Source organism: Xenopus tropicalis, chromosome 5, assembly GCF_000004195.4.
Source record: "Xenopus tropicalis strain Nigerian chromosome 5, UCB_Xtro_10.0, whole genome shotgun sequence".
Lineage (NCBI taxonomy): Eukaryota > Metazoa > Chordata > Amphibia > Anura > Pipidae > Xenopus > Xenopus tropicalis.
Genome location: NC_030681.2, coordinates 74,463,425 through 74,490,155, shown reverse-complemented (window position 1 = coordinate 74,490,155; position 26,731 = coordinate 74,463,425). Strand labels below are relative to the sequence as shown.

General features: G+C 38.2%; 1 protein-coding gene across 1 annotated transcript in view; it reads right to left on the bottom strand.

The window, feature by feature from the left end:
• ros1 (ROS proto-oncogene 1, receptor tyrosine kinase) overlaps positions 1 to 26,731 on the bottom strand; it is a 105,808-nt gene that overhangs the window by 1,528 nt on the left and 77,549 nt on the right. The window contains 5 exon segments of the mRNA XM_031902705.1: positions 2,673 to 2,824; positions 16,618 to 16,752; positions 17,672 to 17,875; positions 19,537 to 19,634; positions 21,217 to 21,349. Coding sequence (XP_031758565.1) covers positions 2,673 to 2,824; positions 16,618 to 16,752; positions 17,672 to 17,875; positions 19,537 to 19,634; positions 21,217 to 21,349 — 722 coding nt within the window.

Genomic DNA, 26,731 nt, shown 5'->3' with positions numbered 1-26,731 from the left:
TTTCCAGACAGCCAACATATCATTATACTCCAGATATGCTTTTCATTAAAAAGACATCTAACCATTCTGTAACCCATGTTATATATAGTATCCCTGCTTCCCTGCTAGTTATACTGTTATTGTAAAGCTCATATGTAAAACTTGCTTCATCTAAATAAACCATTTTTATAAAAATATACTTTTTTAGTAGTATGTGCTATTGGGTACTCCCAAATAGGAAATTTTAAGAATGAAGGTTTATCTTCTGGAATCATAGGATTTAAAGTGCACACACAAACAACCAATATTTAGTGATATATATATATATATTCCAGTTTGGTAAGATTCTTTAATAGGTCACTTAGCATAATATAAACTATCTGTTGGTTAAGTATTCATTCGGGGGTATAGTTTTCTGTATTTCTGGAATACAGCCCTTACAATGCTTCATCATATTATCCAGCGGTAAAGTATGCAGGGAGCTGTAGTCTTGCAATTTCAGGGATAGGCTCTTCACAATGTTTGATAAAACTTTCCCTAACTCCCCTGGGGTCACTTAAAGCAAATGAGCTCTCTAATGAGAATTCCTTTTCTTTATTCCTGTGCTTGGAATTGGAGCATTAAACATATTTTGCATATGTTTTCCCTCCTTATGTTTGAGGACAATATAAAATTAGCAAGTCAGATTTTTCATTCTGACCTCACAAAAAAAGTATTCCAGCCCCTCACAACACTGCTGCATACTGCTGATACACTCTATCACATGCGCTAATGGTCAGTAAAGAAGATACAGGTAGGAGGGTGCAGGTTCAGACAGGAGGAGGGGTGGCACAGTGCCATTCTTCATCAACATCCCCCCCCCCACCAGAAGTGGGGTATGCTGTAGTTTTATGCTGTAGTCCAAGCAGGATTATGACTGGAGCATCCTCTTGTATGTCTAATTCGTTATGACCCACTAATGTTGAAGATAAAAGACTAAAATAATCTCTCTCAGTGACTGACTACTCTAAAACTATCAGCCCTCTGTGCTCGGTGGTTGCAATATGCTTGTAAGGTGGCTAAATATTAAAAGAGCTTCCAATTAAACCTTGGTATTTATGTCCCAGACACTTGCCGGACAGCTTGCCTAAGTTTAGATCTGTTTCCTGTGTAAGCATTTGGTGTTGATGTGCTGATGTTTGCCTAAATGAAGTTGCATGAAGTCACTGTGGTATTTTTATTCAGTGTGTGTCCGTGTTACTATTTCAGCAGTCTGGCGGATCATGATATATGATTTAAATTAGACTTTTATATGCATGATGTGTTTCTGCATGAAGAAAACCCAAATACAGGTATGGGATCTGTTATCCAGAATGCTTGGCACCTGGGGTTTTTCGGATAAGGAATCTTTCCATAATTTGGATCACCATACTTTGTTTGCACAAAAAATTATTTAAAAATTAAATAAACCCAATAGGAATATTTTGCCTTTAATGAGGATTAGTTATATCTTAGTTGGAATCAAATACAAGCTATGATAGTATAATTCAGAGGAAATGAATAATAATACAGAGAAAAAGGAAATTTTTAAATTTGGAATTATTTCATTAAAATGGAATCTATATAAGACAGGTTTCCCTTAATTTGGAGCTTTCAGGATAACAGGTTTCTGGATAACGGATCCTATACCTGTATTACAAAGGAACTAAGAGTGCCAAGATGATTTCCAATATTTTACTTTTATGTATACCTGTGAACATGTTATACATATATACACACACCACTCCTTCCTCAGGATTTTATCTTTTCTTAAAAATAGCTCTGGAACCATATGTCTTATAATGAAGTTTTATGAAAGCCATTCATGGCCATGACAATTATTTATTGCCTTGAAAGCCAACTTGCCATTTAAACTTTGCATGCTAACATTACCTGACTTTTGATTACATTTTTCAACATCCTACTTCACTATCTGATGCCATAACCTGATCTCCAGTTCTCTATGCCCCATATACATAGTATTACAGGTATTGATGGATACTGGGGTCTACCTGAACTATAGGCAACAAACAGCTATAGGGTCCATTACAAAGCCAGGAACAATATTAAAAATGCTAAATTTGCATGTGACAGACATGAAGAATATGGCTGTTCTGCAGCCAACAAAGCACTCTGTATCTTTCACAGGCTTCTTAATTTGGTTCAGAACACAGCAATTGCCCCATACACATGGTTGTGCATGAGTACTAATGCTCTTGCCTTTGAATCTAGTGCAATAAAAAATTGTTCTATAATGTTATTAACCTTAGTACTTACACAGCTACATACATTGTCTATAGCTAATTGTTCAAAACAATATTTAAATGGGCAGAGTCGTCAAATAACTGAGGTTAGGTGCAATGTTACTAAGCAGTGTCTATGTGCTCTGGTGAAGTTATTTGGCTTAGCATAACACTTTCTTAGTTAATCTAGGAAGCTTCTGGGTAACAGTTATTATACTACCATACACGGATATGAGCTATCAGTGGAAAACTTGCCAACGTGCCTCATTTACAGGAATGTGTTTTTAAGAAACAACAGAAAAAAACATTTATACCTCCTTCAGCATAATAAAAATGTATTTTCTTTTTTGGAAATGCAACCAGCACAAATATTGCAATTTCATGCTACACCACTGTTAAAGGACAGCTTTTGTTAACAAAGACATCACAAACCTTCAAAGGCTGGGTTGACTACACCTTCTAAATCCATTTTTTGGGTACATCTCAAAGAGTAACTTTTCAGCTTTTCAAGTTGTTTCTGAAGAAAAGAGAAAGCCGGTCTCTTCCAAGGATCCTGGGCCCAGCATTTTTGAATTAGGCTCCACCTATGTTTATTTTAAAAATGAGAGCATTACTAAAGTAGTGATACAATGGCAACTTTGCATCTTTTTAACATCTTTTTATAACAATTACAGCTGATTAACTATTTTTTTTTTTTTGCTTATGCAGATTTAAGGAATTATAAATATAAATCAGCCCATATTATGTCACAAAGTTATACTGTAGGTAATCCCCACCCAACAGAGCATACAATCGTATAGGTCGCTGCCGCTGGAACTTAGCAAAACTGAGAACCAGGGGTTTGGAGAGATAAGGGTTGATTCACTAAGGTGCGATAACGCTTATTGCATGCTTTTTTGCATTAAAATTGATGCAAAAAAACCCGCACTATTATCGCATGCATTAAGTCTCATATCGCGTGCTTTACATAGCGCGCAACCGAATGCGTTAATTTTACCACATTGTGTTAATTCTCGCGCAGAAATAATACTAACGCATGATTCACAAACACTTACTAACGCATGATTCACAAACACTTAGGGGCCCATTTACTTACTCACGAACGGGCCGAATGCGTCCGATTGCGTTTTTTTCGTAATGATCGATATTTTGCGATTTTTCGGATAATTGTCGCGACTTTTTCGTTGCCATTCCGAATGTTGCGCAAAATCTGGCGATTTTTTCGTAGCGTTAATACTTGCGCGAAAAGTCGCGACTTTTTCGCAGCTTTCGCGCCAAGTACGAAAGATTCGGATTCATTCAAGCTTCAGTATGGTGACTTTTCTTGGGCCAGGTTGGAGCTGCAGGGTGCCATGGAGTCCTATGGGAGGCTTCCAAAATCATGCTAAGTCTGAAAGTTTCGCCCGCCGCTTACGAGCGCTCAATACGAAAAAGTCGCAACAAGATATGAGCGCATCGTAATGGCTACGAAAAACTCGCGTTTTTCCGCGCAAATTGTATTGGTAACGAAAAAGTCGCAATAATTTCCGCAAAGTCGTAAAGGCGCCAAAAATTCGCAAAAAATACGAAAAAGTCGCAAAATGTTCGTTTTCCAATCGGAATTTTCCCAATTCGGATTCGAATTCGTGTCTTGGTAAATGTGCCCCTTAGACGCGCTAAATATCGCATTAGTCTGTGTGAAAATTAACACCTACTCTGGGCAGGCGGTAATTATAGAAAAGTACAGTTAATGAGCTTTTGGCAACACAATATGGACTTTGCAGTGGGATTTATTCAAGTCTGTGTTGGCCCTAGAGTGATGTAGCCTCCAGTTTGCAGGGAAATGGGCATTTTCAAAAAAAGTAGTTTTACAAACGTAATGCTGTGTATGGCTAATATGGCATGCGCGTGATAAGTAGCGCATGTGCATTAATTAGCGAACGCAACAAGTAGCGTGCTGCATTAATTAGCGCGCGTTGCGTCAAATACCGCACGAAAATAGTCTTCGCAACTTACATAACGCAAGCAGCATCGCGTCTAAATTAACGCAAATATCCTTTTAGTGAATCGTGTGTTAAGACGCAAAAAATAAGACGCAATAAAAATTTTATCGCATGCTATAAATAGCACTCGTTTTATCGCACTTTAGTGAATCAACACTATAGTCCTCTATGGGTTGGAGCTCACAAATTCAATTTTTACAGGTAGCCATGAAACTTTTTGTATCAGAAAGAGTCCTATTTTATACACCCATCTAGTCTACTAACCCAATCCTCATCAGGGATTGGAGATGGGATCCAAATGCACCCCAGCAGGCATTGTGGTCATTGTACCTAAATTTGTCCTTTTTATTTTACAATAGGGGGTACAATACTTTAATAGAGAGCATTATTAATGAATTAATTAAATTACCCTTATTAAAGTGTTAAAGTTACCTTTGTATTAGAAACACATAATTTGCTTCTCGAGCAAATTTTAAACAGTAATACAACTGCAAGCAATGGTTCCCTTTAAAGCTGTGTGCTTATGCAAACACACATAGTTTATGACATGATAACACACAGCAATTGTCAAGCACACAATTTTTGTATACACATACATTTAATTAATTCAGTATTTCCTGGGACCCACTGATCATGCTACCCAGGTTGGAAGGCAACCCTCTGGTTATTATTCCCAAGCATGTGCAATTTAGGGGGCATAGGGCATATTCAAAAAAAAGACGAAAAAAGAACTCAGCATTACCTAAGAGGATTAAAAGAAGTAACCTATATGAGAAAACATTTATCACTGCACACATCTTTCCTTTTAAACTATAATATTAGAGATTTTCATTGTGGAATACACATTGCATTTGCAGAGTGCTTCAGAAATGTTAATGGCTTGGTTTAATTGTTGGCACTCTGAGTGTATTGATTATTCCCAGTTTAAATTAAACTGGGTCAAGTTTACATTAGAAGCATTAGAAAATTAAACTAGTGACAAAGGGGCTATTGTTTTCAATATCGGCTGTTCTCTGATACACAGTCTCTTAGACACTGAGACATTCTACCGTGCTATAGTATTTAACATTAAGGCAAGTGTCAAGCAGGCTAGTATTGCTTGACATGATCCTATTAAACTTGTTCTGGTACAGAGCAAATAACTGCTGTACTTTTAGTCACTGCCAGAGGCAGGCTAGGAGAACAGCAGCTTGCAAGCCCATAGAACCCATAGAGTCCTCCCAATGTACTATTAAATAAGATAGCGCCTCTATATGAATATTTGTATATGCCTATATAGACCAGATACTGATGCTAGTCCACAATGAAGTAAATGAAGTAAAGCAGATGCATATTGGCTTTGAATTGATGTAAATTTCTACAAACACTGTATTACACTACAAGATTAACATTCCCCTTAATGCGTATTATACTACACTGGGTGCTCTCTGTTAAGCACTTCTCAAAAAAAATGCTATGTGCATCCAAAAAACTCCTTAAAAGACACTGGAGAGGGCATTCACCATGCCCCACAGAGTATGCAAAGAGCATGGTTGTGCAAATAGCCACAGGTCACTGTGCTCCATTTCAGAGCACAAAGACCTGCAGACTGAAGTTTGAGTCTACTGTGGCGGTGTTAAGCCGCACTAGATTCCAAAGGGGCTGGGCCCATGCAAGAAAGATGGAAGAGGATCACTTGATTTTTTACTAACAGGAGCACCAGCCTGGGATATCAGGCAGGGTTGGACTGGCCCGACAGAGCACCGGGAAAGGCCCTGACCCGATCCCTGCTGGACGATGCCCTGAGCTGCTGGTCAAAAGTAAATTTGAATTATCCATGTTAGGGGAGGTGGGAGGGTGTATATCGTGGGGGCCCCTGCATCAGGTGTAAAGGCCGTGGCAGGGGGTTTCTTTGGAGGGGGTTGCAGGGGCCCCCGAAGCAGCAGTCCCGGTTGGCCCAGCACTACCCAGTCCGGCCCTGATATCAGGTAAGGGAATACAATCACTGGAGGGTGCCCAGCGGAGATTACCTATTGCATACACAGACACAAACACAATTTGATTTTGATAGAAACCAACTAACCAGCCTGTATGTTTTTAGAGAGTGGGAGGAAACTCAAGTACCCTGCAGAAAGCCGCTTAGATAAGGTGGAATAATAAAGACACCCTGCAGATGGTGCCCTGGCTGGAATCAAACCTAGGTCGTCAACGCTGCACAGGGCCGCTGCTGGCCAAATGGGTGCCCTAAGCAGAAATTTACTTTGGTGCCCCGTCCCCCAAATATTACGGAAGTAAAAATAAAATAATAAAAAAAAAAACACCTACTATAGGGGCCAAAATAGAACTTTATTCAAATAAAAGTAAATACATAATTAAATTGTTGCCATAAACAGTACCCCCCATAGACAGTAGCCCCCACATACAGTGCCCCCATTTGCCTCATACACAGTACCCCCCATAGACAGTAGCCCCCACACACAGTGCCCCCAATTGCCCCCATAGAAAGTACCCCCAATTGCCCCCATAAAAAGTGCCCCCAATTGCCCCCATAAACAGTACCCTCCATAGACAGTAGCCCCCACACAAAGTGCCCCCAATTGCCTCATACACAGTACCCTCCATAGACAGTAGCCCCCACACAAAGTGCCCCCAATTGCCTCATACACAGTACCCCCCATAGACAGTAGACCCCACACACAGTGCCCCCATAGAAAGTACCCCCAATTGCCCCCATAAACAGTGCCCCCATAGACAGTAGCCCGCACACACAGTGCCCCCAATTGCCCCCATAGACAGTAGCCCCCTCACAAAGTGCCCCCAATTGCCTCATACACAGTACCCCCCATAGACAGTAGCCCCCACACACAGTGCCGCCATACAAAGTACCCCCAATTGCCCCCATAAACAGTGCCCCCAAAAATAAGTACCCCCAATTGCCACATCATACACAGTACCCCCCATAGACAGTAGCCAGCCCCCACACACAGAGCCCCCAATTGCCCCCACAGAAAGTACCCCCAACAGACCAGTGATGTCGGCGGCTCCTTCTCTCTTATGCCGCGGCAACAGGCACTACTATAAGGTTGCGCCTCGTCGCTGACGTGTGACGTCATACGCACGGGCGCAACCTTATAAAAGGGCCTGTTGCCGCGGCATAAGAGAGAAGGAGCCGCTGGCGAAGACTTGCTTGGTATGTTTTTGCGCAGAGTGCGCACTCTGCGTAGGGAGCGGCGGTGCTGGGTGCCCCCCTGGGAGTTGGTGCCCTATGCAGAGTGCGTACTCTGCGTATAGGGAGCGGCGGTACTGACGCTGCAAGGCAGCAGTGCTGGCCTTGTATGGGCCCCTTAACAGATTCATTAACCTTCTGTGCCCTATAACTGTAATCTGTTCCTTCAAAAGGTATTAATAAATACCATTTGATATGCTGAAAACCAGCTGCAAAATAGTTCTTTGTCTGCATCATTTAAAATGCTGGCAAGGGAGGAGTAACTAAACCACTGATGTTATAAATTGTATCAACTATTCCACAGCTTACAACAACATACAGGAACTATATAACCTACAATGCATTGTACTATGATGTTACTTTCCTTATTGACATCATCTGTGCAGGGAATTGTGGGATATGGAGGGCGCCGGCTGAAGGCAGGCTGAGCACAGTCAACTACTGTTACATTTTTTGAGTCTCAAGGTAGCCATATCAGCAGGAGGACAAGTGACTAGGCTTAGGTAACTGTTCCAAACCATATTATTACATTATAAATCATGAAAGGGCTGCATATTTTTTAATTGATGTATATTGCAAAGTTGCTTGAAATTATGTTTTCTTCACAAAAAGGTTTAGTTGTATTGTGGGTGGAGTTCCTGTTTAAATTTTAAATATCTTTAAATATCTTTTATATCTGGAAAAAAATCACTCATCTCTGTTTAAAATGTCATCCTTTTCTATGCGTTCCTCCTTTTGCCTTAGATCAGCTTAGTTTGCTGCTATGTACCCCTTTCCTAAAAAACATTTTTGATAGACGCTCTCAAACCAACCTGCATCCTGTAAATCAACCTGCATCCCATCAAAATAAAAATCAATTCTTTTAAAAATAGCCAAAAACAACCTTAGAGTCAAGTACAAATGACCTTGCACTTTCTGGATATTTTCTCTTTCTGACAATCGACTACTACTTTAAAATGTACTTTCCTTTTTCCATTTTCTCTACAAAATGTACCTCAGTGTGTTTTGGGGTATGGTCTCAGCCTTAAGAAAGTGTATAGGAAAGACCGTTCCTGCACACCCTGGCCTTCCAAAAGAATGTATAGCTTGGTGCAGAGGCATGAGGGATGGGCACCCCCTAAAAAGTCAGGTAAAGGGAAAATTCACTGGCACACATTAGCAACTTCAAACATAACAAGCCCTTGCATTCAGACAACACCTTTATAATATTCATATAATCTATGACATGTCTATGGGCTATGTTTGTCTATGCTCTAAACTGTTTATCATACAAGATGCCACAAATCTCAAAGCCTGAAAAAGGGTTAGGCTAGAAATGTTGCAATATATATATATATATATATATATATATCCACTCCATAAATAGCACTCACGGCTTTTAAATCAAATAAAAAGCTTTTATTGATATTCCATATCGACGCGTTTCGACCCGCTAGGGATCGTCATCGTAATTTCCTCTGTATCCCTTTAAATGTGATTCACTGAGTGGATCACATTATTACAGGCTTGATAAAGGGCATGTACTGTGTCCGAAACGTCGCATATGTGATGTGATTCTTTTTAATACACTTTTTGCAAATAACCTGTGTGCTGCATCTTTTTCAAATTTTCTATTGTGGAGGGGCGAGACGGCGCCCTTAAGTTGCGGAGCACCAGGGTCTACGCTATGGATGAGTGCGGTGACAGTTCTGTTTAAGGTATATATATATGAAATTCTGAATCAACATATTTTTCCCTTAAAATGGTACATTTTCTCAGTTTAAACTTTTGTTCCGTGATTTATGTTCTATTCTGAATAAAATATTAGAAGTTGGCACCTCCACATCATTGCGTTCAGTTTTTATTCACAATTTGTTTAGTGTCCCAACTTTTTTGGAATCTGGTTTGTATATATATATATATATATATATATATATATATAAATGTTAAGCACAAACAAACCACATTCACAGGACTTGTATGAAGCAAAAAAACATTTTGGCTTAGGTTCAAGCCGTCTTAAGAACACACCTGAAGACGGCTTGAATCTAAGCCGAAACATTGAATTAAACACCATATTTTTTTGCTTCATACAAGTCCTGTGAGTGCAGTTTGTTTGGGCTTACTAATTATGTTATGTTAACCATGCACCCAGGCAGTACCTGGAGTTCTCTGTGTGCACCATTCCTGGACTTTTAATATATATATATATATATATATATATATATATATACAAGCAACAAACGGATAGGCACTCACGAAAATAGAGAGATCCATCGCCTGGGTGCAGTCCCAAATAGTAGCAAAGATATTCGTGGAGAGTAGAACCGCTTCACACAGGACTTATAATCAGCAAAAGTATTTATTTAAGGCAAAAAACACAGACTGACGTTTCGGCTGGAATACCAGCCTTTCTCAAAGTTACAAATAGCTTTGTGAGACAAACCTAAATACAGAATATGGCGGGAACATACACTAGTGACGTTAGAGAGCACTGACGTCACATCCCAACGTCACTAGTGTATGTTCCCGCCATATTCTGTATTTAGGTTTGTCTCACAAAGCTATTTGTAACTTTGAGAAAGGCTGGTATTCCAGCCGAAACATCAGTCTGTGTTTTTTGCCTTAAATAAATACTTTTGCTGATTATAAGTCCTGTGTGAAGCGGTTCTACTCTCCACGAATATATATATATATATATATATATATATATATATATATACATAAATATGTATATACTGTATATGTTTTACTAATTTTATTTCAAATGGTGCTTTTCCTTTATCTATTATTCAGAGTGTGGTTGTCCAACTGGCAAACCTGAGACCAGCTGCGGGTCTCTATGGGGTTAGATGAACTTGGACTTTTATCTTTATCTTGATTCTGAAGGTACTTTTTGTGTTTGCGTGTACTGTTTTTTAACTTCGCTTTCAACAAACTTTTCAATCTCTCCAGTTCTTACTTAGAGTGCATAAAGGAAACAATGGATACCAGGTATCTTTCATATATAATTTCAATATCTTTTTTCAAGTCTACAGAAACCAATCAGCAGTTAGTATTAACTGGTCATCTGTTTAAAAGCAGACATTCTATTGGCTGCTATTTGTTACAGCAACCAGGTTTACTCATATTACACATGGGGTAACATAACAGAGCCATATCTGACATATAGAATATTTGTATATCATTTCCCAGCATTTCCCCAGGTGTTATTAACTCATATAATGAGCTCCATGGAGGAAATTGGTAACAAATAAACTAATCCATCATACACACTCTGTAAAATTTGTAGCAATTTGAAACTTCTTGAAAACCCATGTTTTCAGAAAGACTTATTTCAATTCATTCTTACTGAGTATCAGTACGTAAGGTCCCAGTTTTAACCAGTTTCACCCTAATTGATGCCAACTCTTTCTAAAACCTATCCCTTCAACAGAGCCCTTACTTGTTCTTTAACATCCAAGAGCCATCCTTATTTTCTGTACATGGGACAACACAAAGCTGAAATGTAGAATATAATAATGCTGCCACACTGATATTATCAGCTAGCCCAAATTATGCATCTAACTTTTGCTTATTTTGTACACAGAATCACAAAATACATTAACAACCATTGTTTTTTTATAATATGTATTAAAATGCCAATTACATGGCTGTACACAGTTGTGCAGTTTGTTTGTTTTTTTCTTTTTATTTACATCTATCTACAAAGGGCTCTATTTTTGTTCTGCCTCATTTCAGTTGCAGTAATACGCTTTCAGCGCTTTCCTATTTCAAATGCTGCTGATAATGGAGGCTTTTAGCTTTTGGTCTTCAAGAGGCAGGGAGAATAAGAGCTCACCTTACTCAGTGGCTGAGAAAAAGCTTGTTGTGTCAGTAACACATTCTCTTTCTAATACATATATATATATATATTGCACAGTTCCCATTATGATACATACATGATTTTAGTTATAGAAAACCAGCTTTTTGCAAGATTGCTCCGTATTCCTTAAGGTGCTGATAACCAGTTACTGCAGACAAATTCAGCAATTCAATCTTTTCTTCAATCTGAATATGTAAATTAAATAAATTCATAAAAATTGAATTATAAAAAATTTAATTTGTAAGTTAAATCAGATTTGGTCCTGAAAGTGATGAGCGAATCTGTCCCATTTCGCTTCGCTGTAAAGTTCGCGAAACAGCAAGAAAATTAGAGAAATGGCAAAACACATTTGTTGCATGATTTTTTTTGCCGCCGGCGTCTTTTTTTTAAGCAACCATGCCCTTTTTTTGATGCGACCACGCCCAATTTGACGGGACCGTGCCCATTTTTGACGTAACCATGCCTAATTTGACACACAAAGAAAAAACTATTTCCTCGAGACAAAATTTTCATGGCGAATTTTCACAGAAGTTTCAGGAAACAATTCGCCAACTGCAAAATGTGGAAATTCGCTGCAAATCCATGCCTGCTGAAAAAATTCGCTCATCACTAGTCCTGAATGTTTTGCGGAGGATTCAGCATATGACCAAATCTAACAAATGCTTTAGGGGTTGTTCTTCAAGCTCACCCTCACAAGCCATAAGATCTTTCTGCCCAGAAAGCCTGTGAAAGTTTATCATTTTAATCATGCTCTTCAACCTGAACTTAGTCTTTCTGTGTGCATTTCATCCATCTGTATACAGATCTAATGAGACAATAGGATAATTAGTAAGCCAAGCAGTACAATATTAGTACTTAAACATTGCACATTGGAAAAGGCATTACCACAAAGAACACAAACTAAACCAAAACATGTGGTTGAATAGTAAACTTCTTCATTTAGGAAAGATTTTATTGGATTTGTACTCATAACTCATAAATCACAAAGAATCTGAAGAGTGCAAATGTTTTTCTAGCTACAGTGCAGGAATGTGCAAACTACAGTATTGCTTCATACATTTTACTGAGAAAGTTGCATCTATTACCGAGAACATATTTCCAGCATAGGATCAGACTAACAAATTTGGAACATCTTGTCACGCTGTAGATGCATTTATGAGGTTTAATGAAGGTATGGTAGAGAAATATCTCTAGGAAGCTGTCAGTAAGTGTGGTATTCCTAAGTGTTACAAAGGTATCTGACACTATGTTTAGTGACAAGGTCATAGTAAAGTTGGGTGGTTTGGGAATGCATGTGATATATGAGATGGATAGGAGATCTGTCAAGAAGAAAAAATAGAGTTACAGATCAAACTAGCTTGAGCTGTGTGCACTGTGAAAAAAGCATGGCAAGATGCTCAAACCAGTTTGTTGCTTCAAAGGTTTTGTTCTAACCCAAAGGGTAGACAACCTGTTACCAGCTGAAGGCTATTTGGCCATTGGCTGAAATTTCACATCATAAAGCTGCCAACGTGTAAGAGGTTCTGTAATTAAACAAGAAATGATGTGATACCAGAATATCTTTTTTAAATGTAATTGTGTCAGGTCATGCATTTCAAGTAGTGCCTCTAGAAAACTGTGGCAATCCACCCACAATGCAGCACTTTTTCTCAAACTTCCACGGTTCCACCATAATTCTGCACCCACAGCTAGGCTTGAGAAACCTACTGAAAAATAAGGTGTAGGGCAAATCCTCCAAAATGTGCTGGGAATTAGCCATGTCACAAAACAAAAGCTGGATTAAGTGTATGACCTAATTAAAATCTAAGGGGGACCTACAAAAATACAGTATGTGATATTATGGCATATAACTATGTGTTCTATTTTTGCCTAATTATAGTATTTACTGTAGTTCTATGGCAAAAATAGTTTTTGTTTGATGTTGGCATTTTTTATTGTTACTTAGACTAATATGTAATAAAAAACAAAAATGATCTTTCTGGTGCAAGAATAGCCCCTTCTGCAGTAAGAAAATTTTTTGGACTACAGTATAAAATGTGAAATCTTTTTTCCTTATGCTTCATCTCAAAAATCCCTAAAACCCAACTGGAAAGGAGAATTAATTGAGAGGTCTTTTCAGTAGTGGCTTGTGTATTCTGTCCTTCTGGCTGCTCTTTGACTTGTTATATTGATGTGTTTAGCAATCACATTGACTGGTAGGAACTTAAATCCTGCACTACTGCAGGGATTTGCAGGGTTTGTGTGATGGAACACAGTGCTAAGTGGAAATTCAATAAAATACTCTTGTAGTGCCGGTATCCTAAGCTTCATTCAGATCTGGCACTATAATTTATATGTCCTCCTTGTGACTGAGTGGGTTTTCTCAAACACTCCAAAAGAATACAAGAAGATTAACAATGAAAATGACCCTAGTGTGTGTGTTAAGTGAATGCTACAGGGAACATAGTTTGTAAATGCCACTGGTGCAATTATTTGAATGATGAGCAATCTCTGTGTAGCACTGTGTAAATGTGTGAGCACTATATAATTATAGAAATATATATATATATATACATATGCACAAGTGAGTGGACAGGAACAGTATTGAATATTTTATTCTTTCATATGGCAAGCTGTCAGTGTTACTATAGTGCCCTCTACTGGTCACTGTGTGGAAACTATAAAAGTCAAGTGGCACCAGGTTTTCAGAAAAAGTGGTTTCTCATTTAAAGGCATATTTATAAGGGTGTATGCTGCCTGTATACTGCATGTATGAGAAAATAGTGTAATATATAGTGTAATATAAATGCCATATTTACAAGCACTTTGTTGCTCATACACACTAATTAATTACAAGCTTTACAACCACTGACTGCATTTAGAAAGCAAAGAAATTCTGGTGTAAAAAGCAATGTAAAATGCAGTTTTTCTCAGTTAATACCTCTTTTTATATAAATTCACCCTGCAGATTCCACATTGCATATAGATAGAGGCATAGCTAAAGGTTCATGGACCCCAATGCAATATTTGGCTAGGTTACACATCTATAAGCTCCAAACAACCACATACCCAATTACCACCTCTTTTATACTACCAAATCAAATCAAATATCCCTTCACAGGTATTATTTGTCTCCTTTATTGGGTGTTGTCAAATATGCTTTCACCTCACAAGTTTTTCTTTAACTCTGTGGTTAAAATCTAATTAGTAAGGCTGATGGAGATTCCCAAATGTATTTAAGAACTGTAGCTACTACAACCCTTGAACTGTAGCTACTACACCCCTGCCTACGGAAACCATTAAAGTTTACATCAATGAGGGAGAAGAATGGAATCCTGTGCTTGGAATAATATACCTCAAAGGCAGAATAAAGTGTAATTTTGATTATGTATGCTAGGGCTTAGCACGGCAGGTCGGATTGTCTTGTACAAGTGCAAGGCAGACACCAAAGTTACATCCATCAATAGAGAAAGTCATGTTATGTTTGGCTATTGGGTAGTAATTCACATTGAATATTCTTATAGTAGGGTATACATGTTCTTCCTTGAAAGTATCTGAAAGCTGCAAAAAGTTAGCAGAAGACGTCAAATTATAAAAAAAAGAAATAAATAATGGAGACCAATTGAAACATTGCTTAGAATTGACCATTCTATATCATAATAAAAGTTAACTTAATGGTTACCCATCCCTTTAATAGTAAGCTTTCAGAAAATTATTTAAATTGCTATAACATCTGTTATGAATCTTTAAAGTTAAATAAGCTGAGCTAAGGCACAGAGAGCTAAGGCTACTGCCACATGGGCGTATTCTTGGCAAGCCAAAAAATGCTTGCTGTAAATTTAGCCTACCTTGTGCTTGCACCAGAATGAATGGAATACACTCAGGTGCAGGCACATGTAGCTGATATCCGCCAAAAAACGTGAGACTTCATATTTTCGGCAGATATCAGCTACATGTGCCTGCATCCGAGCGTATGTCATTCATTCGGGTTCAGGCACAGGAGGAGCGTATGGCACTATTTTCAGCAAGCATTTTTGGCATTAGCCTAAAATGTCGTACTTCCAGGGTGCCCAAAATACAGTACAGATTGCACCTTTCTTCCTTACTTTTCCATTTTATTAATTTACAATGGTACCTTAACAGAAATATGTATTTACAAAATCTACATCATTTATTTACCTTTTTCTCAACCTCAGCTTTAAGTCAAGTGTAAAATCTAGATTTTTCATTATCCATTGCTAGAAAATATCACGTTAGTCTATTGATACATTAAACAAAAAGAATGCCAGAACTGCAACTGCGCTTGTCTCCCTACTCAGCCACAATGGCCAGAGGTGGCATTTTGCATTACATACAATGCACCACCAGTGACCATATTCTCAATGTAAGCAGTCAAAGGTAAATGAAGGGAAAAAAATATTAAAAGAATAAAGATATATATATAAAGATATATATTACTGATTTGCTGTAAAAATAAGGGAAAAAGTGGAAGCCAGTTAATATGAATTTGACAGGAACGATTAATAGCCATTCTACACAGTTCAGATTCAGAGACAGAGGGAATGCAAGGAATGCAGCACTTCCATTAATAACGTAGAGTAATGGCAACATCCAATTTACTTTATTGACAGAAACTGCATAAAGGTGCTGAATGGCAGGTCAATCACATCAAAGTATTTCAATTACTTAAGTAGCTTGGTCTTATGGGATTTAAGCATTTCTGGCAACTTAGGTGTTTAAAACAACTGCATTTGTTTTCATTTTTCCTTCACGGGTTGCCATTGTTTATGGTAAGGAGAGATATGGGTCATATTAAACAAAGGCTTGATGTCCTTTGTGGCTTTAATATAAAACTACTGTCAGCTAGGCAAGAAGAGAATACATTTTACTTGTTTTATACCTATTATCGTAAGAATGGTTACACAATTATGTGAAAAATTTGTGATTGGAAGGAAATGATAGCATTTCATTGTAAATAATAATTAAATATTAGCCCCAGTCCTTTCCATGCCACACCTGCAGGGTAGAGACCCCTGCTAAAAAACAGTTGTGCTTCTAATTCTACCTGAAGGGGTCCACACCCATAACTTTTTAAGGGGTGTGTGGGTACCTTCTGACCAATTATTTTTTGGACCAAGTTGCTCTTGATGCATCTAAATGCATTATCTGGACTGAGGGTAACTAATAAAACATTTGCCTAGACCCCCATACCAATTTAAAGTCATGTTTTTTTTTTCCAGTTCAAAAAAACTCCAAAATTCCAAGTGTGTTATACAGGTATGTGACCCATTATCCAGAATGCTTGGGATTGTAAAAATTGTAAACTATACAGTGTGGCATTATTCTTTTGCATGAGGTATTACTTACACATCATCAGGACAATTTGTTGGGGAGCACATTCGCTGTCCTGACTGTACATGGTGCAAAACTTCCAAATTTGAAAACCCAGGGTATGGCTGCTGTCCCATAGTAAAGACTTCCCAAAGGACAATTCCAAAAGACCTTAAAAAATACAAAAGAATGCTGTCAGATTCTATATTCTTTAGCCAAGGGATGCATATTCCTTTTTTTTTACTATTTTAAAAATCTTTTCTAATACACCTTCTTAATTTTCCTAATTTGCTTATTCCCTTAATCTATTTGAATCGTGATGCAAAAATTTGAGCTCTGGTTGGACTAGTTTTATTTGTGCTGAAAGATTCTATCCTTGGTCCTTTGATTTGTTTATCTGTTGACAAATGTCCTTGAGGTTGGCATTGTAAGTAACAACTCTGTGCTGATGACTCTAAATTGTTTAAAATCGCTTCCATGCAGGATGTTTCCTCTTTGCAGAGCTATTTCTGGAGGGCTGACAGCAAACTGGTCAATGGGGTTCTGTCTTTATAAATGCAATGAAATTCAGTTGGGGTATAATAACATAAGGATGAGCTATACACCAATGAACAAATGTTGGGGGTCTTTGTGTTAATGTGGATAAAGGCTAATAGATTGTATTAAGACAAGGGATGAAACATAAATGTTCCTCATATAGATCCTTACTAAGACCTCAACTTGAATATGATATGAATGTGTCCCAAAGTCTTCTCCTTGTTGCTTTGAGTGGACACTTTTTTTTTATTTGCACTTGTTTAGTCACTTTCGAGTGCAGACAGTCTTCCTTATTTACTTGTCATCTAATCTTGTTGTTGATCTGAGTGTGTCAGACCTTTTTATAATCAGAGGTCTTCCCAGTCTCTTGATACCATTTTATAGGGTTCGCCACATTGAAATGTAGTCCTTTTTAAATTACATATTCCTAAATTACATTTTGAAATTTAACAGTATGTAAGTTGAAATTCTGCTAATACTGCTGAAAAGCAGGGTGTTATAAACATCTGAATTTATAGCAGATTATAGATGATAGATAGATAGATAGACTTACCACACGTCAGAACGGCAGGTAAATATGCCATCAATTAAACTTTCTGGTGCCATCCATCGAACAGGCAAAAGTCCCTCTCCATTTTTCCGATAATAATCACATTTATAAATATCTCTAGCAAGTCCAAAATCTCCTATCTTAACTATTCTGGAAGGATTGTTGTATTCTTTAACAGATACCAGACAATTTCGGGCAGCCAAGTCTCTATAAATACGTAATTAAAGTCAATACCCAACAATACTTGCAAAATGCTTTCTGTAGGAGATCAGTAACTGTTAGGGGGCCACAGGCTGGACCTCCCTGATGTAATCAGTTATTATATAATGCAATCAGTTTTCATTTGTTTATACAGAAGACAACTAGTGTTAAGAAATATTGCTCATTTGCGAAACAGTCCCAAGGAATAGTTTCAAGTGACCTCCGTTTTAGAGCCATGGCACACAGACTGTCTCTCCTTTGACATTTTTCATCCAGTAAGTAAATGAACATGTCCTTGCTGTCTGTGATTTACTTGAATGAAAGCCCCCATTAGCCCCCAGTAGCATATAGTAGCCTGTGTACCATGGTCCTTATAACTAACCTAAAACTGCTGCTATAAGAGATGATTACTTAATGAATCACTGTAAGAACCATCATGCCATTATTCACTCATGTTGAATGATCAATATAATGAAAATCAGCCCAAGATTTTTTTAAGAACACATTAAATCCATAAGTTTAGTGTTTAATAAAGTGCTAATAAAGACACTTGCAAATGTGGGGAAAAAATAGTTATGACACTAGTTAGTATCATAGTGGGCTTGTCTAAACAATCAAAACTTACATCAAAAATGTCATTTTTTGAGCATTAGATTTATAGTGACACTGAGTGACTAAAGATTCCACAAATAATTCTAGTCTTAGAATCATTAAAGGGATTCTGTCACAGGAAAACATTTTTTTTTACAGACAAATCAGTTCATAGAACCCCTCCAGCTGAATCTTGCATTGAAATCTATTCTAAAAGAGTAAACAGATTTTTTAATACTTAATTTTGAAATGTGACATGGGGCTAGCCATATTTTTAGTTTCCCAGGTGCCCTGAGCCATGTGAAGTGTGCTCCAGGGCCGGAACTAAGGGTAGGCAGAAGAGGCACCTGCCTAGGGCGCAATAGTGAGGGAGCACAAGGCAGGTACCTCTGTTGCCAACCCTTAGTCCCGGACCTTTAACCCCAACAGTGGTCTGCACACTGCGCTCCCCCCCTCTATGGCATCTCTGTGTGTATGTGCGTACGGGGTGGGGGGGGGTTGAGGGGGAAGTGAAGTGATGGGAGCGAGGTGGCCGGTCAGGTCACCTAGGGTGCCCAGCGACTTGGCCCTTCTCTGGTCTGCTCTGATAAACTTTAGTCACGCTGCTGCACTGCAAATTGGGGTAATATCACCTCCCTCCCTTGTCCCTTCCGTCTCACCCAGTTTCCTGACTCCTCCATTTACATTGAGTAAGATAAATAATAGTTTATCTAAAAGCAGTAGTATAGCGCTGGCTCTTTCTGAAAGCTCAGGATCAGGCACAATGCACTGAGATGGCTGCTTACACACCAATATTATAGCTAAATAAACAAATGTTTTGGTTCAAGAATAACATTTTAAATCATAGCCTGAATTATATGTAATATACACAGTGTCCTTTAGTAATAAAACTGCACCATAAAAATCATGACAGAACCCCTTTAAAGTATAATGTACAATATAAGTGATTTTCACAAACATAAACATAACGTTGTACTAAAAATATTTTCATAACTAGGGGGAAATGGTAACTGTATGTTAAGCAATAAACAATGAATTATCAGCATATCAATCATTATAAATAAAACATCATATACCTGTGAACAAAATGCATTTTTTCAAGATAAGCGCATCCTCTGGAAATGTTTTCTGAGATATCTAGAAGGTCCAGTGTTGAGAGCAATGGATTTTGCGTCTACGGGAAATAAAACTGCTTTTCTAAGTATAGTTTGTGATGATGCATACCGTTCTGAACATTTTTTAAAGTAAGTGTTAAAAATATTAAATATACATTGATACATTAATGTTAAAGTTAACATTAAAAACATTAAAAATACATTTTATAATTGCAATTGTTCAGTGTATGCAGTGGAAATAAAGACTGCATCTTTTAAACTTACACAGCAACTGGACAGCTGTTTGCTAATGCATAGCCATTATAATCCTTAAAGGAAAAGTGACACTAAATTTTTTTAAGTAAAAAATCTGTTCTACCCTGCCCCAATAATTGCCCTATCCTGCAAACCACTTAGTATTTTGAATGCTTTATTAGAAAATACCTGATAAAACTTGGCTTCCGGTCAATTGAAATAAGGCGATACGGCCTGACTCCTTCCTATACAGAAAGAAGGCTAGGCTCGATCAATCGATCGTCGCATAGTAGATGCTGCTCCTTTCTTCGCCGTATAGCCTTATTTCAATTGACCGGAAGCCAAGTTTTATCAGGTATTTTCTAATAAAGCATTCAAAATACTAAGTGGTTTGCAGGATAGGGCAATTATTGGGGCAGGGTAGAATAGATTTTTTACTTAAAAATATTTAGGGGCACATTTACTAACCCACGAACGGGCCGAATGCGTCCAATTGCGTTTTTTTCGTAATGATCGGTAATTTTGCAATTTTTTCGGCGTCTTTACGATTTTTGCGTAAAAACGTGAGTTTTTCGGCGTCTTTCCGTTTTTTGCGTAAAAACGCGAGTTTTTCGGCGTCTTTACGAAAGTTGCGCAAAGTCGTGATTTTTTCGTAGCGTTAAAACTTGCGCGAAACGTCGTGCCTTTTAAGTTTTAACGCTATGAAAAAGGCGCGACTTTGCGCGCAAGTGTTAACGCTATGAAAAAATCACGACTTTGCGCAACTTTCGTAAAGACGCCCAAAAACTCGCGTTTTTACGCAAAAATCGTAAAGACGCCGAAAAAATACGAAAAAGTCGCAAAATGTTCGTTTCCAATCGGAATTTTTCCAATTCGGATTCGAAATCGTGTCTTAGTAAATCAGCCCCTAAGTGTTACAAACAGCAAACAGCTGTCCAGTTGCTGTGTAAGTTTAAAAGATGCAGTCTTTATTTATGTTAGTGTTACTTTTCCTTTAAGGTTGCAGGACCCCATTATGTAGCTATGGGCTATCTGTTCCCTTTAGAAGTAAGCAGTCATACTGAAAAATGCAAAAGGTTACTAAGAAATAAACACTTTGCTTTGCAAGGACATCCCCTTAACTCAAGACTCCCTCAAATGAATGTGACCAATTATTATACACCCCCAGAAGTCAAAAATGTGTTTGGACAGATTAACAGCAGAGTATGTGTAACAATCTATGACAGGAGCAGGTCAAGCTTTGGCATAAAATGTTTAAAATGTTTTAGCAGATATACAGATATACTGTAAGTGCTGGATTTGTGGTGGAAATAGATTATTCTAGGGTGGAATTGTCATAATCAACAAAAGCATGATTATGGTCTCACAGTTTCATGGCAATTATTTACTGACATCGTGTGTACTTACAAATGAATCTACTCGAGCTCCTCGTAAATATGTGAGCAGATCCCCGCCATCCATCAGTTCAAGAATAATGTACTGGGGCTCATTAAACAGGCAGACTCCAAGCAGTTTCAGAATATTTGGGTGGTCAAACTGGCTGCACAATCAAAATGACATAGTCGACTGTCAGCAAACCATAGTGAAATAAAAGGTTTTGTTTTTTTAATGAAAATTGCTGTTATATGAAAAAAGAAGGGGCTGGAGTTTTTTTTAGATGTGCTGAAAAGTTTATTTGCCTCTTTGCTTGGTAGATTTCACTATAAGACTGTCACTATGCATAATTATACAAATGCTATCTAAAAAAAAGTTTGTGCACTGGAAAAAAAATCTGATGCTTAACAACTTATAAGATGCCAGACTGTGGATTTAAATTTTCATTTGTTCAGGTAGAGGAATGAGGCCTCATGGCCCTGAATCAGAATTTAACAGAGATAGGGAAATGGTTGATATAAGGCTGGAATGTAGGAGTCATAAAAAAATTAATGTGGGAAGATTAGACAAAAGAGAATACTAGGAGAGGAGGGTTTACAGAGTTCATGAGCAGGCAAGAGGTCTGAGAATTTGAAGGGTAAATATGCAGTGAGCACAAATGAAAAACACATTATACAAAGCAATTATGAACATTCTGTTTTTATGCTGTTTTGCTCAGTGGATGGTTGCAAGCTATAAAATGGAATTTGTTTTCCCTTAGCAAAGGCAACAGTATGTTCTGGGCACAACATTTTTAAAATAGGCATAAATCTATAAAATAGCAGAGGCAATACTGATAGCAGCCCCTACTCCTAAAATAAATGAGCATATCCTTCTGAGTATGGAAAACTATGAGAACATTTCTAACTAAATATTACATTAAAGTAAGCCATGCGTATATATAAGCAAATTCTGCCTTTTACCCTGATCCTGTTGTCTATTCTGCTAAATGTTTTTTCTGGTTCAGTTGTTAAAAATTAAACTTTATGCCAATGTTACTAAAAGGTAAGAAAGATAACAGATAAAAACTGGCAATGCCAGATTCTTGAAGTGGGAGGTCTAAGCAATATATATACAGTCACATGAAGTTTGGGAACCCCTCAGCCTGCATAATAATTTATTCCACATTCAACAAAAAAGATAACAGCGCTTTGCATGGCGGAAGAAAAACACTGCATAACAAGAAAAACACTTGCTACCTACTGTTAAATTTGGCGGAGGTTCCATCATGCTGTGGGGCTGTGGGGGCTGTGGGGCTAGTTCAGGGACTGGGGCCCTTGTTAAAGTCAAGAGTTGGATGAATTCAACACAATATCAACAAATTCTTTAGGATAATGATCAAGCATCAGTTCCAAAGTTGAAGTTACAAGACAAGAGGGATGATTCACTAAAGTGCGATAAGCGTTATTGCATGCTTTTTTCCGTTAAAATTCACGCGAAAAATAATGCTCGATTCGCTACAGTATTATTGTGTGCGTTAAGACGCATATCGCATGCGCTAAATAACGCATGATCACAAGGCGTTAATTTTAAGGCATAGAAATAATACTAACGCATGATTCACAAACACATAAGAAGCGTTAGATGCGCTAACTATCGCATTAGTCTGAGCGAAAATTTACTCCTATTTGGGGCAGGCGGTACTTAAAGAAAATTGAGGTTTGTGAGCTTTTGGCAACACAATATGGACTTTGCAGTTGGATTTTTTCAAGTATGTGTTGGCCCTAGAGTGATGCAGCCTCCAGTTTTCAGGGAAATGGTCATTTGCAGAAAAGTAGTTTTATGAACATAATGGTTAAGTGCGTTAAATCGTGCGTTACATTGCAAGCTAATAAAACAAGCGGTGAAATATACCGCACGCAGCGTGAATTAACGCACACGTGGAAAATAACGCAAGAAAAGCGTTCATTGCGACTTAAATGTGCAAGCAACATTGCGTCATAATTAAAGCAAGTATCCTATAGTGAATCGTGCATTAAGTCGCAAAAAATAAGAAGCGATAAAATTTTTAACGCATGCTTAGTGGTAGAAATATCGACCTTTAATGAATCAACCCTAATGGCCCTAAACACAGTTTGAAATCTTCAAAGGCATTTATAGAGGGAAAAGTACAATATTTTGGAATGGCCATCACAGTCCCACGACTTGAATATCATTGAAAATCTATGGAATGATTTGAAGCAGGCTGTCGATGCTTGGCAGCCATCAAATTTAACTGAACTGGAGAGATGTTTTATGGACAAATGGTAAAAAATACCGCCATCCAGAATCCAGACACTCATCAAAGGCTATAGGAGGCGTCTAGAGGCTGTTAAATTTGTAAAAGGAGGCTCAACTAAGTATAGATGTAATATCTCTGTTAGGGTGCCTAAATGTATGCACCTGTCTAATTTTGTTATGATGCATATTACATATTTTCTGTTAATCCAATAAACTTTATGTCACTGCTGTTTCCATAAGGCATGTTATATATTAAAAGGAAGCTGCTACTTTGAAAGCTCAGCCAATGATGACCAAACTCCAAAGAATTAAGAGGGGTTCCCAAACTGTTTCAAATGACTGTATATATACAACATTTCCAGAGAAAATAATGATGCAATTTAAAGAAAAAAATGATATACCATTATGCACATATATGTTCAGTATGAGAGGCCAAAAAAGGGTAACCCAAACTACTTGGGCTGTTTGCTCATAGTTCAGATCAGTAAGCAAGCATAATATGGTTAAGCTTTGAGGAAAGCATAAGATGAAAATCTGAGTGACTGGAAATGAGAAAGGAGACTGTAGGAGATAGTAGAATAAGAAAGCATATCAAACAAGGATAAAGAATAAAAAAGGGAAAACACACTAGGGAAGGGGAATGGGGTTATGGGGGAGTGGATAAAGATTAATAAATCTAACCCAATGAGTTTAAGTGCTAACATTTAAAAGAGTCCTGCAGTAACTGTATGCTTGTGCTTTGTTGATATCATCTTGCAATAAAGAACACAGGGTCAGACTGGGGGGGTGCAGGGCCCACTGGGGCTGCCATCCCAGGGGCCCTTGCTGTGGCTCCCACTCATCCTCAGGGCCTCCTTCACCACCACCCCAATCCCCTCCCCAAGCATGTACAATATTGTTACCATTGGATGCATCAGGAGAGACCAACAGCCCAGGGAAGCGACAGCAGGGACCAGGTCTGGGCCTGATGCCGCACCCCACAGATGCCACATCAGGTCCAGCTCACTGTTGCCAAGTGAGCATAGTCAATTTATTGCAGAGCACTTCTCTTTTCTAATTCAGTGTTGGAATTTCTGCATGTGTGATACTGAGTCCCCTAATGTGACTGCAGATCAGTTGCCTTGTTTTCTCCCATAGCAAAGAACAATGACCGGGTTCATTGCTCTATACACTGAACCAGGCAGGAGATGTATGACAAGCTGAAGGAGGCACCAAAACAATTTGTAATATGTGTGTAAGGCCATAGAGTTGATTCACTAAAGGTTGATAAGTGTTATCGCACGTTTGTTTGCATTGAAATTGACGCGAAAAAAACGCGCAATACGCTAAAGTATTATCGCATGCGTTAAGTCGCATATTGCATGAGTTAAATTTCGCGCTACCACATGCGTTAATTTTACTGCATTGCATTAATTAGAAATAACACTAACGCATGATTCACAAACACAAGACGTGCTAAATATCATATTAGTCTATGCGAAAATTAACACCTACTTGAGGCAGGCGGTAATTATAGAAAAGTACAGTTAATGAGCTTTTGGCAATAAAATATGGACTTTGCAGTGTTATTTATTCAAGTATGTGTTGGCCCTAGAGTGATGCAGCCTCCAGTTTGCAGGGAAATGGTCATTTTAATAAAAGTAGTTTTATGAAAGTAATGCCGTGTATGGCTAATATGACCTGCGTTCTTTCGCACGCAGCGACTATTTGTGCGCGATGCATTGATTAGCGCGCGTTCCATCAAATACCACACGAAAATAGTCTTCGCTACTAAAATAACGCAAGCAGCATCGCGTCTAAATTAACGCAAGTATGCTTTTAGTGAATCGTGCCTTAAGATGCGAAAAATTAGACGTGATAAAATTTTTAATGCATGTAATAAATAGCGCTCGAAATATCGACCTTTAGTGAATCAACCCTCATGTGTTTTATATGCAGTTGCAGTCAACTGCTCATGTATACAATCAGATATTAGTTTGAGAGTATTTGCACATTTAAACAATTGTGTGAATTTCCACTATCACCATTGAACCAGAGTTCTACAAAGTGCCACAACTATGTTTGCAACCTGACTGGAATTTCATACCAGCCAGGGCAGGCGTGGTATTACAAATTCTCCAGCAATGTACTTGCTGGTACATTTGTATTAACTTGTCCTCTGCCCCTGGCTTGCCTCTGATCCACCCCAAGCAGGGCTTCAATCCCCTATCTCTTACAGACACCCACCCTAGAAACCCTAGCATCAAATCTGGTACAGTGGTAAGAGTGGAAACATGCCCAACTGCATGAGTTAACTTCAGCGTATGCAAGTCCTCTGTGTCTCTGCAAGCATGGCATCCAAGGTATAATAATAATAACTAGAAAGGGAAGTTTGAGAACAAACTTCATGTTGGTTTGAAAAACGTGAAGTCACTGAATGAAATCTGTTGTTGGCTCCGCCCACTTTTTCTAACCTGGAACTGCAGTTACCCAGTGACTAACTCAAAGCAAAGTTTAAGGACCGTAGGATTAATAGTTACAGAATGGCAGCAGTTTTATTTAAACCAATAAAAGTCAGTAGGTAAATTGTGATTGGTGGTTGGTGGGTGTGCCCACTTTTTCTAACCCTGAGTCGAAGTCACCCAGCGACAAACAGCGGGCACCCTGGCATAAATAGTGTGAGAATGACAGAAGTTTGAATTTAAACCAATGAAATTCAATGGATGAAATCTGATTGGCCCAACCCCCTTTTCTATTTTTGAACTGCAGTCCCCAGTGACCAACTTTATATAGTTTGGGGCATAAAAATTGTGGGACTGACAGCATTTTACTCTTCACCATTGAAAGTAAATAGGTAAATGTAAATGTTGGTGGTTCCGCCCATTTTTTCTAACTTTGAACCGCAAATACCCAGTGACTAACTCTGGAAACTTTAACAACCCTGGAATTAATACTGAAATAATGGCATCAGTTTAAATATAAACCAATAAAATTTAATGGGTGGAAATGAATTGGCTGTTGCTGGCTCTGCCCACTTTTTCTAACCCTGAATATGTAGTGAGCCAGTGACTGTGCAAAGTTTGGGAATCCTGACATAAATAGTGTGAGAAAGGCAGCATTTTAAATTTAAACCAAAAAAATTCAATAGGTGAAGTCTGATTGGCTGTTGGTGGCTCCACCCACTTTCAAAACCTAAAAATGCAGTCCCCTAGTGATCAATTTTGAAAAGTTTGGTGACCCTGGTGTTAATACTGTGAGAATGGCAGTAGATTGGATTTCCCTGTTGAAAATTCATTTGAATTTGTTGGCC